A 12,434-nucleotide genomic window follows, 5' to 3' on the forward strand; every position below is an offset into this window, starting at 1 on the left:
GAAAGAAAATAGTTTTATTATTGAATAAGCATTCAACTGGAATGGGATATGCTCACAGGTAATCTGTAAAAGAGATTGTGAAGAGAGACAGAAAGAAAATCTCACCCTTTTATATAGCCAAGCAGATACAACCCTTTACACATGTTCTAAAGATGAGTGATAACTAGTCCTCAAGTAAGAGGACATGATAGTACTGTTTGTCACACACAATTTCATCATAAATTCACCTGATAATTGGGGCTACTATCTGTGTTAGTTAACTGGCTTTATGCAAAGGAAAAATAAACTCGTATCTTTATGACAAGAGTTTGTTTTGCAGCTTGGAGCAAGTTGCCCACCAAAGTTAAGCTCCTACCCTACTACAGAAACTGGGAGATAGGGGGCTATCTCTCTAGATGTTTACATTTCCAAGAGATGGCTCCTAAGTCTTTGAGAAACATTCCTGGATTGTAAACCTGGCAAGGGGCTTATTTTGTTTTTAAAAAGATTCACATGTATCTCAAAGAAGCAAGAAAGAATTTACAAATTTTCTGAAGAAAATGCTTAAAGAGAAGTGAGGAGGGAGTCTTTTTCCCTTTTTGCACTAGGGAAAATTAATTTTTTTTCTATTTGTATTTACCTTTACAGTTGTCTCAGGTAAAAAGCAAACAGAACAACATAAAAAATGTTAAGTGTGAAAAAGGAGAATGCTTATCTTTTATAATTTAAGTATTAAATCTGAAAGCAATCCTAAAAATATTCCAAAGACTCTTGTATTATTTATTTATTTAAAGTTATTTATTTTGAGAGAGAGAGTGAGAGTGTGCTCATGTGTATGTGCACATAAGTAATGGAGAGGTAGAGAAAGAGAGAGAAAGAGAGATGGAGAGAGAGAGAATCCCAAGCAGGCTCAGTGCTGTCAGCACAGGGCCCAATGCAGGGCTCTAACTGTGAGCCGTGACATCTTGACCTGAGCCGAAACCAAGAGTCAGACGCTTAACCTGCTGAGCCATCCAGATGCCCCCAAAGAGTCTTTTTAAAAGCAGTGTTCCCATTATGGGGCTCCCAAAGAATACTTTGGGATGTGTTTCCTGACATGATTGTTTAAAAACACATTTTTTTAAATTCACCTCCCTTATGGATAGATATGCCTAAATTCTTTGATAAAACTATAATAGGACATCTTGTTTATTTATTGTACAACCTTACTGTAGAAGTATATGGTGCTGATTCACTCTATCTGTATTTCCATAACACTTGGTACATATTTCCACTGTATCCTTCATTATACTGTAGTTATTAAAATAAATCTTTAAGAATAGGAGCCATTTAATTTTTCTGAAATTGATTATGCAATAGCTAGTAAGTTGATGTTAACACACACATCAAAGTGACCTATGTTGCTTAGTTAATTTACTTAATTTTATTCTAACTTTCTAGTCACAAATTATAAAGTTATAAATCCATAAAACAATTTTTGATAAACATTTTCTTATCCCATTCTAGATGAATCAGATTGTCATTTGACTCAAATCAGGTAGAATATTGCCTTCTGAAATGACAATTACATGTTTATCAGTAGGGAAATTGGGAGTAGAAAAAAGTAAAATTTCCTGCCTTAAATTTTTTTTCATTTCCTGCATAGGCCATATTGCTAAGAAGCCATTTTATAAAGAATAAATTTTATTGAGGTATAAGTTTATTACAATAAAATACATCTGTTTTAGGGAAGCCCCCCTCCTTTTTTTAAAGTTTTAAAAAATTTATTTATTTTGAGAGAGAGAGAGAGAGAGTGTGTGTGTGTGTGTGTGTGTGTGTGTGTGTGTGTGTATGTGAGTGGGGGAGGGGCAGAGACAGAGGGAGAGAGAATCCCAAGCAGGCCCAGTGCTGTCAGTGCAGAGCCGGACACAGGGCTCGATCCCATGAACCGTGATGACCTGAGCCAAAATCAAGAGTTCGATGCTTAACCGACTGAGCCACCCAGGTGCCTTGAGGGAAACCCTTTTTTAAACCACTGAAAAAAAGTCTGTCAATCTGTGTCAAATAGTCTTTGGTTAAAATAATCCAGTTGGTTGCTAGGGCTTTGAACATAGTTAATGTAAAATAGTGCATTGGTTCTCATAGTGTGGTGCACAGACTAGTAATGTTAGCGTTACTTGGGCTCATGTTAGACATGAAACTCTTCACCCTACTCCAAACATATTTAATCAGAAACTCTGGGGAGGGGCCTACCAATCTGTTTTAATAAGTCTGCCAGGTATTTCTGATCTGAAATGTGAGAAGCATTAAATTAATAAAATGTTTCAGTGGCTTATATAAAAATTTCAGGACACCTCAAGGTGACCTTTAGCCCAATTCCTGTTTTAGAGATGTGTACTAGTAATGAGTAACTTAATCTACTTAATTATTTACTAAGATTTTGGGGGCATCTCAGTTTTCTTTTGCTGAAGGAAACATTTTGAAAGACTGAATTACTTGGCTCAATTTTTAGTATTTTAGTTAAATTAGAAATTTAATATGATGAAATATAAATATTTTGAGATTCATAACCTTAACAGCTTTTTCCTAAAATTGCTAATCACTTCATATAGTTTTAAAATTTATCAGGTAAACCAAATATCATAGCAGATCTTTATGTCTTGAATTATTGATAATTTAGCAATACTGTTTACATCAGCCAAAGAGCCAAATCTAAATTATGATATTAACTTACTGGTAAATAGCAGCATTTACCAGAACACTCTTGATTTTGCTGGATTTTAGCGCTGAGGCAGTGGGGATCAACTTTGAAACTAACTTAAAATGTATATAATTTTTGTAGTAGCCCTTGTCCCCTCCCTCACCCTTTTCCAACGTCTAATTAATCACCAATTTTCCATCGGTAGTACCTCCTAAATATCTCTGAATCTAACCACTTCTTTCTCTTACTACTGTCATTTCTTGGTCTGAGCCACCATCAGTTTTCCCCTGGACTTCCAACTCATTTATCTGAATCCATATTCACAGTGTGAAAAAAGTAGTCTTTAATAATGTACATCTGATCATGCCCCTTCTACTTAAAACTCATCAGTGGCTTCTCGTAAAGTCCACAGTCTACTGTTGTCTGTGAACCTTATATGATATAGCTTTTCCAGCTTCTCTAGCTCAGACATCTTTATATAGTTACTGAAATGTGCTGTGTTTCTTTCTGCACGGGGTCTTTACACATGCTGTTTCCTTATGGTCCACCTGACCATTTATTGATTTTTAGATCTCAGTTTAAAGACTACTTTTTTCTGGAGAACTTTCCTGATATACTCTCTCCCTGCCCAATTCCCCCATATCTGTGTACTCCTTGTTATATTCTCTCATAGCTTTCTCTACACTTTGATCATTATACTTCCTTTTGTAATTCTTTCATTGTATACCTTCCCTTATAGACTGTGTTCCATGTGGGCAAGGTACATTTTTGGTAATCCTGGTTTCCAACAAAATAGCTGGTGTATGATGCCCAAAGTATCTGAATGAGTGAGTGAATAAACGAACAAACAATTGAACAAAGAGTGATGACTTTTCATGTGTTAAAGTAATATAAGGTTATAAAGTTGCCAGATTTTTGTGAATAAGCTGTTCCTTATCCTTGTGTATCTAGATTATGCTTGTGCTCTTCAGAGGGACATTTTGCTTCAGGGACGTCTCTATCTTTCAGAAAACTGGCTGTGTTTCTATAGCAACATCTTCAGATGGGAAACTACAGTAAGATGTATTTTGATTTGACTTGTTGATACAAATAATTGCATAGATAGAAATATATATATAGTCCTCCTAAAAACAATGTACTTTAGATTCCGAAGTAAATTTATATATATTTGTATATCTGTACTTTTATATGCGCGTGATATATTTATATATCGTAGAAGTGTGTAATCTATTTTCTTAATACATCAAGCTCCATTTGTACATATTTAATACAGTTGGAGAAAGAGATTTCAGGTTGAAAAAAGCTTGAACATACATCCATTTGACTGCCAAAATCATGTCTGATGTGACAGACTGTCTGAATTTTGTTTGTGTGTGTATGTGTTAATGTGGAACACGAACACCCACATGTCTTTTCACACTCTGTCCTAAAGTTAGAGATAAGAGCTGAGGAGGAAATTACTGCTGGGGGAGAACGTCTGACTGCTTACCCTATTTTTCTCAGAGAATGCAAGCATGTGGTTATTAACGCCTTCAGGTTTTTCAACGGAATATTCTGGATTAGATTGATTCCATACTTCGTATTTTGTGCTGCATATGTTTCAGAAAAATTCATTTAATAATTTTTCATTCTTTCACGTGTTTAGATTTGTATTGCATTAAAGAACATAACCTTCATAACCAAGGAGAAAACTGCTCGACTCATCCCAAATGCTATCCAGATTGTTACAGAAAGTGAAAAGGTGAAAAACTTTTCTACCTTTGCCTTATTACATAACATGGAGAAAATCTGCATCATACTGATTCATCAGTGTTGGTGATGTAGGCAATTCTTCTTGGAGTTAGGAATTTGTAATAGAGATATATTGTATTTAATACTAAATTTCTGTGTAGTTAAGTACTCACTGATAATTAAATGACTGCTAACAATTTTTGTGCTTTATAGTTCACAGAGAACTTTCTCCCATATTTTTCATTTCTTCTTTATAAGAGGTAGTTAGGGTAAACATTACCAAAACATCATTATTTCTAAATGCCCTAATAATTCCATGATATTGTGTAGTCAATAATACCTGCATAGTAGCAACTAATAAAAACAAATGGTTCTGGTGAACAGAGAGATTTGGGTAGCATACAAGTAAACATGTAATCATTATACTATTTTTTTTAGGATGGCAGTTAGGGTAGCAGTTATCTTTAACTGCCATTGTTTTTATGATCCTGCCTACAATATCTGCCATTTTGTAGTGGGGATATATGAAGAATCTTTCTGTACCCACCTGGAAAATTGATTAGGGCTCTGTGTGTGACATTAGAAGCATAATGCTACTCTCAACAATAGCCAAATTATGGAAAGAGCCTAAATGTCCATCAACTGATAAATGGATAAAGAAATTGTGGTTTGTATACACAATGGAGTACTACGTGGCAATGAGAAAGAATGAAATATGGCCCTTTGTAGCAATGTGGATGGAACTGGAGAGTGTTATGCTAAGTGAAATAAGCCATACAGAGAAAGACAGATAACATATGTGTTCACTCTTATGTGGATCCTGAGAAACTTAACAGGAACCCATGGGGGAGAGGAAGAAAAAAAAAAGAGGTTAGAGTGGGAGAGAGCCAAAGCATAAGAGACTGTTGAGAACTGAGAGCAAACTGAGGGTTGATGGGGGGTGGGAGGGAGGAGAGGGTGGGTGATGGGTATTGAGGAGGGCACCTTTTGGGATGAGCACTGGGTGTTGTATGGAAACCAATTTGACAATAAATTTCATATATTTTTTTAAAAAAGCATAATGCTGAGAAAGCAAAAGAGATAAGGAAGGAAAAGAAGGAAAGTAGGGAAAAGGGAAAAGAAGGGAATGAAAGGGAAGGAAAAGGAAGGAACCACAGAAGGAACGAAGGGAGGCAATGAAAGGAAAAAGAGAGAGGAAAGAGAAGCAGGGGAGAGAAACACTATCATGACACTGAATCATTGTAATGATACTTTTAAATCTTACAGTTTCTTTCCAATGCACTTTAAATTTTATTTTTATTTACTTATTATTTTTTATTTTTTAAAGTTTATTTATTTATTTTGAAAGAGAGAGAGTGTGAGCAAGGGAGGGGCGGAGAGAGTTGGAGAGAGTGAGAATACCAAGTAGGCTCTTTGGCATCAGTGCAGAGCCCAAATTGAGTCTTGAACTCATGAATGAGATCATGGACCTGAGCCAAAATCAAGAGCCAGATGCTTAACTGACTGAGCCACCCAGGTGCCCCTATTTTTAAATAATCTTATCTTTCTAGAATACTCCCCAGTACAGTACAAAGAACTTATCCCCTTGGAACTATTTGAGAGTAAGTTGTTACTCTGAAACCTCATTACTCCAGATAGCAAACCAAATATCCTAGCATGTATTTCCAACAAAGAGATTCTCCTGCATAAGCGCAAGCTGACCATCAAAATCAAGAAATTACCATTGACCATTACCATTGTTCAATCCTCAGACCTTCTTCAGTTCCCCCAGATATTCTAATAACATCCTTTATAGCAATTAGATGCAGTTTAGAAATACATAATTACTTTTAGTTGTCATGCTCTTTAATTTCCTTATTCTGAAATAGTCTCTTAGTCTTTTTTGACTTTTGTGCCCTTGATACTTTTAAAGATTACAGGTGTTATTTTTTAAGTTATCCCTCAATTGTGTTTGTTTAATATTTCCTTGTAACTAAACGTAGGTTATGCAATGTTGACAGAAATGACATGAAAGTGATACTCTGTTCTTTACACTGCATCCTATCAGATGGCCCATGACTTCAGCTTCTACCATTATTGGCGATATTCACTTGGATCACTTGATTAAGATGGTTAATCTGCCAGACTTTACTGTAGTCTGTTTTCCTTTGTAATAATATTTGGTGGCAAGCTACTCTGAAACTATATAAATACACAATTCTTCATCAAACTTTAAATTTATTCATTCATTTACTTATATCAGCATGTCCTCATAGTTTCTTGTTTTATTCAGTGAGTTCTAATCCATTACTAGCATTATTTATTTTGATGCTCAAATTGTCCCAGATTTGGACAGTTGCAGGCCCTTAAGGTGGCTCTGGTGACCTTCTGACTATTCTTAGTATTGTTTGAGCATTTCCTTGCTTTTTGACATAAGGTGTTCCAGGCTTTCTCTGCCTCAGCCCTGGAATCAGTCACTTCTCCAAAAAGTTCTCATTCTTATATTTTTTTAATGTTTATTTATTTTTGGGAGAGAGAGAGTGAGAGTGTGCACATGCACATGAGTGGGGGAGGGGCAGAGAGAAAGAGAGAGAGAGAGAGAGAGAGAGAGAGAGAGAGAGAGAGAGAATCCCAAGCAGGCTCCATGCTGTCAGTTCAGAGCCCAGTGTGGGGCCCAAACCACGAGATCATGACTCAAGCTGAAATCAAGAGTAGGACACTTAACTGACTGAGCCCCCCCAGGCCCCAGTTGTGATTTCTTCTAAGGGAAGACTGATATTTAGAAGCCAGTGTATTCATTGCTATTGGGGTGTCATATTCCTGAGCCCTTTAAATAGTAAGAATAAGGGTATATGTAATGTATATATAATTACACACCCATACACATAATATACACACATATATAGCCATTTGTACGTCAGTGTCTTTCTACTTATCTGTCATAAACCAAGAATTCACTCTGAAATCTCTAATTCCTGTCCAACACTACAAAGTTCAGTTTTGTTTCCTCCCTTTGATATTTGTAACTCTCTTCGCTGACTGAGAAGCCAGGCTCCCATTATCCTCAATATATTTACTTACTTTATCAGTTGACCTCTATGTAATCAAACTTCATTTCTTTGCCACTCCTTCCCCACATGGATGCCCTTTTACCTGACTTGGTTTCTGACACTTTCCAGTCCAGTTGCTGCCCATCCCATCACGACACAGGTGCTCTCACCATGTGAAAGCACTCCTCACTCTGCTTGGTCTGACATCCTATGCCAAGCACCTTCCCTGGACTCACTTTACCCTATGCCAGGTCAACCCTCTAAAGGGATGCCCTCCATTCCCTGCTTGTGCTCTGATATCCTGTGCCAGTCTGTCACTGTGTGTGGTTGCCACCCTCACCTCTTCAGGCTCTGACTCCCCAGCACAAAACCACCCTCATGGACTCTATCACGCTGTGTCACCCTCACCTGCTCCAGCTCTGACATGCTTTTGTAGGCTGCTCCTGTTCATGGTCACACTCTGCCATGCTTGGGCTCTGCCACCCACACCAGTCTACCTCTTTTCATGGTCACGCTTGATGGGCTCTGACTTGGGCCCCTCACCGTGTTCTTGTTCTGAAACCATGCTCCAGATCACCCTCATATATGGAGGCCCTTCTTACCTGCTTGGTCTCTGATACTCCATGTAAGGCAACCCTTCTATGTGGACAACTTCCTCATTCTTTTCGGGTTTTGACATTGTTTTGGGCTACTGCAGCTCTTTTCTCCCTCCGCTCCCCTCCAGTGTGGATGCCTCCTTTTCTCTGTTCTACCAATAGCTTTAGGACTGAGCTGTTGAGGAAGAGAAGAAGAGCTAAAATAAGCATAGTCTTAATTTTATAATTAATACATGAATACATTGCATTCCCTAACAAAATCATCGTTAAACAGTTTTTAAACTAGCATCTTGGTCCATGCCATAACCCCCAATTCCATTTATTTATGTTTTTCTAGAGGCAGACACTGTTACCAGTTTGGTATGTATCTTTTTAGACTTTCTTCCTTTGTGTATGTATATATAAACATATAGTTGTATGTATGTATATACATACACACATATAGTTTTGCTTTTTTTAAAATTTTTTAAATTTATTTTTTAAATTTACATCCAAGTTAGTTAGTATGTGGTGCAGCGATTTCCCACAACCCCTCCAGTAACCCTCTGTTTGTTCTCCATATTTAAGAGTCTCTTATGTTGTTGTCCCCTTCCCTGTCTTCATATTTTTTTTGCTTCCCTTCCCTTATGTTCATCTGTTTTGGTTCTTAAAGTCCTCATATGAGTGAAGTCATATAATATTTGTCCTTCTCTGACTGATTAATTTCACATAGCATAATACCCTATATATTTATTCACTTAGCATAATACCCATAATAGTTCCATCCATGTAGTTGTGAATGGCAAGATTTCATTATTTTTGATTGCCGAATAATACTCCATTGTGTATATATATGTGTGTGTGTGTGTGTGTGTGTGTGTGTATATATATATATATCACATCTTCTTTATCCATTCATCCATAAATGGATATTTGGGCTCTTTCCATACTTTGGCTATTGTCGATAGCGCTGCTATAAACATTGGGGTGCATGTGCCCCTTCTAAACAGCATACCTGTATCCCTTGGATAAATACCTAGTAGTGCAATTGCTGGGTCATAGGGTAGTTCTACTTTTAATTTTTTGAGGAACCACCATGCTGTTTTCCAGAGTGACTGCACCAGTTTGCATTCCCACCAGCAGTGCAAAAGAGATCCTCTTTCTCCGCATCCTTGCCAACATCTGTTGTTGCCTGAGTTGTTAATGTTAGCCATTCTGACAGGTGTCAGGTGGTATCTCATTGTGGTTTTGATTTGTATTTCCCTGATGATGAGTGATGTTAAGCATTTTTTCATGTGTCAGTTGGCCATCTGGTTGTCTTCTTTGGAGAAGTGTGTATTCATGTCTTTTGCCCATTTCTTCACTGGATTATTTGTTTTTTGGGTGTTGAGTTTGATAAGTTCTTTATAGATTTTGGATACTAACCCTTTATCTGATAGGTCATTTGCAAATATCTTCTCCCTTTCCATCAGTTGCCTTTTAGTTTTGCTGATTGTTTCCTTTGCTGTGCAGAAACTTTTTATTTTGATGATGTCCCAGTAGTTCATTTTTGCTTTTGTTTCCCTTGCCTCTGGAGACTTGTTGAGTAAGAAGTTGCTGTGGCCAAGGTCAAAGAGGTTTTTGCCTGCTTTCTTCTGGAGAGTTTTGAAGGCTTCCTGTCTTACATTTAGGTCTTTCATCCATTTTGAGTTTATTTTTGTGTATGGTGTAAGAAAGTGGTCCAGGTTCATTTTTCTGCCTGTCGCTGTCCAGTTTTCCCAGCACCGCTTGCTGAAGAGACTGTCCTTATTCCATTGGATATTCTTTCCTGCTTTGTCAAAGATTAGTTGACCATACGTTTGTGGGTCCATTTCTGGGTTCTCTCTATTCTGTTCCATTGATCTGAGTGTCTGTTTTTGTGCCAGAATCATACTGTCTTGATGATTACAGCTTTGTAATACAGCTTGAAGTTTGGGATTGTGATGCTTCCTGCTTTGGTTTTCTTTTTCAAGATTGCTTTGGCTATTCGGGGTCTTTTCTGGTTCCATACAAATTTTAGGATTGTTTGTTCTAGCTCTGTGAAGAATGCTGGTATTATTTTGATAGGGATTGCGTTGGATATATAGATTGCTTTGGATAGTATTGACATTTTAACAATATATGTTTTTTCTATCCAGGAGCATGGAATGTTTTTCCATTTTTTTTTGTGTCTTCTTCAATTTCTTTCATAAGCTTTCTATAGTTTTCAGTGTATCGATTTTTCACCTCTTTGGTTTGATTTACTCCCAGGTATTTTATGTTTTTTGGTGCAATTATAAATGGGATCGATTCCTTGATTCCTCTTTCTGTTGCTTCATTATTGGTGTATAAGAATGCAACCACTTTCTGTGCATTGATTTTATATCCTGCAACTTTGCTGAATTCATGGATCAGTTCTAGCAGTTTTTTGGTGGAATCTTTAGGGTTTTCCATAGAGTATCATGTTATCTGTGAAGAGTGAAAGTTTGACCTCCTCCTGGCTGATTTGGATGCCTTTTATTTTTTTGTGTTGTCTGATTGCTGAGGCTAAGACTTCCAATACTATGTTGAATAACAGTGGTGAGAGTGGACATCCCTGTCTTATTCCTGACCTTAGGGGGAAAGCTCTCAGTTTTTCCCCATTGAGGATGATATTAGTGTTGGGTCTTACATATATGGCATTTATGATCTCAAGGTATGATCCTTCTATCCCTACTTTCATAAGGGTTTTTATCAAGAAAGGATGTTGTATTTTGTCAAATGCTTTCTCTGCATCTATTGAGAGGATTATATGGTTCTTGTCCTTCCTTTTATTGATATGATGAATCACATTGTTTGTTTTGTGGATATTGAACCAGCCCTGCATCCCAGATGTAAATCCCACTTGGTCATGGTGAATAATTTTCTTAATGTATTGTTGGATCCAGTTGGCTAATATTTTGTTGAGGATTTTTGCATCTGTTCATCAGGGAAATTGGTCTGTAGTTCTTCTTAGTGGGGTCTCTGTCTGGTTTTTGGAATCAAGGTAATTCTGGCTTCATAGAAAGAGTTTGGAGGTTTTCCTTCCATTTATATTTTTTTGAACAGCTTCAAGAGAATAGGCATTAACTCTTCCTTAAATGTTTGGTAGAATTCCCCTGGAAAGCCATCTGGCTCTGGACTCTTGTTTTTTGGCAGAGTTTGATTACTAACTCAATTTCTTTACTGGTTATGGGTCTGTTCAAATTTTCTATTTCTTCCTGTTTCAGTTTTGGTAGTTTATATGTTTCTAGGAATTTGTCCATTTCTTCCAGATTGCCCATTTTATTGGCATGTAATTGCTCATAATATTCTCTTGTTTTATTTCTGCTGTGTTGGTTGTGATCTCTACTCTTTCATTCTTGATTTTATTTATTTGGGTCCTTTCCGTTTTCTGTTTGATCAAACTGGCTGGGGGTTTGTCAAGTTTGTTAACTCTTTCAAAGAACCAGCTTTTGGTTTCATTGATCTGTTCTACTGTTTTGTTTTGTTTGTTTTTTCATTTGTCTGCTTGTTTTTGGTTTTAATAGCATTGATTTCTGCTCTAATCTTTATTATTTTCTGTCTTTTGCTGGTTTTGGGTTTTATTTGCTGTTCTTTTTCTAGCTCTTTAAGGTGTAAGGTTAGATTGTGTATCTGAGACCTATCTTCCTTCTTTAGGAAGGCCTGAATTGCTGTATACTTCCCTCTTAGGATCACCTTTGGTTTTGGGCCGTGGTGTTCTCATTTTCATTGTCTTCCATGTACTTCTTAATGTTGTCTTTAACTTCTTGGCTAGCCCTTTCATTCTTTTTTTTTTTTTTTTAACGTTATTTATTTGTGAGACAGAGTATGAACAGGGGAGGGTCAGAGAGAGAGGGAGACACAGAATTGGAAATAGGCTCCAGGCTCTGAGCTGTCAGCACAGAGCCCGACGCGGGGCTCGAACTCATGGACCGTGAGATCATGACCTGAGCCGAAGTTGGACGCTTAACCGACTGAGCCACCCAGGTGCCCCTAGCCCTTTCATTCTTTTTTTTTTTTTTTTTCGTTTTTTTTTTCTTTTTTTTTTTATTTATATATGAAATTTATTGTCAAATTGGTTTCCATACAACACCCAGTGCTCATCCCAAAAGGTGCCCTCCTCAGTACCCATCACCCACCCTCTCCTCCCTCCCACCCCCCATCAGCCCTTAGTTCCTTCTCAGTTCTCAGTTCTCAACAGTCTCTTATGCTCTCTCCCACTCTAACCTCTTTTGTTTTTTTTTTTCCTTCCCCTCCCCCATGGGTTCCTGTTAAGTTTCTCAGGATCCACATAAGAGTGAAACCATATGGTATCTGTCTTTCTCTGTATGGCTTATTTCACTTAGCATCACACTCTCCAGTTCCATCCACGTTGCTACAAAAGGCCATATTTCATTTTTTCTCATTGCCACGTAGTATTCC

The 12,434-nt window shown here is 37.3% G+C and overlaps 1 protein-coding gene across 2 annotated transcripts in view; it reads left to right on the top strand.

Moving 5' to 3' along the window:
- GRAMD1C (GRAM domain containing 1C) overlaps nt 1-12,434 on the top strand; it is a 117,291-nt gene that overhangs the window by 25,252 nt on the left and 79,605 nt on the right. Inside the window, exons 4-5 of one of the 2 annotated variants that reach the window (XM_040484546.1) lie at nt 3,611-3,714; nt 4,305-4,400. The exons of the other annotated variant lie outside the window; for it this stretch is intronic. Coding sequence (XP_040340480.1) covers nt 3,611-3,714; nt 4,305-4,400 — 200 coding nt within the window. The remainder of the gene's footprint in view (nt 1-3,610; nt 3,715-4,304; nt 4,401-12,434) is intronic. 2 annotated transcript variants of the gene reach the window in all.

The sequence above is a fragment of the Herpailurus yagouaroundi genome, unplaced genomic scaffold (assembly GCF_014898765.1).
Source record: "Herpailurus yagouaroundi ecotype Mexico unplaced genomic scaffold, PumYag 162, whole genome shotgun sequence".
Classification (NCBI taxonomy): domain Eukaryota; kingdom Metazoa; phylum Chordata; class Mammalia; order Carnivora; family Felidae; genus Herpailurus; species Herpailurus yagouaroundi.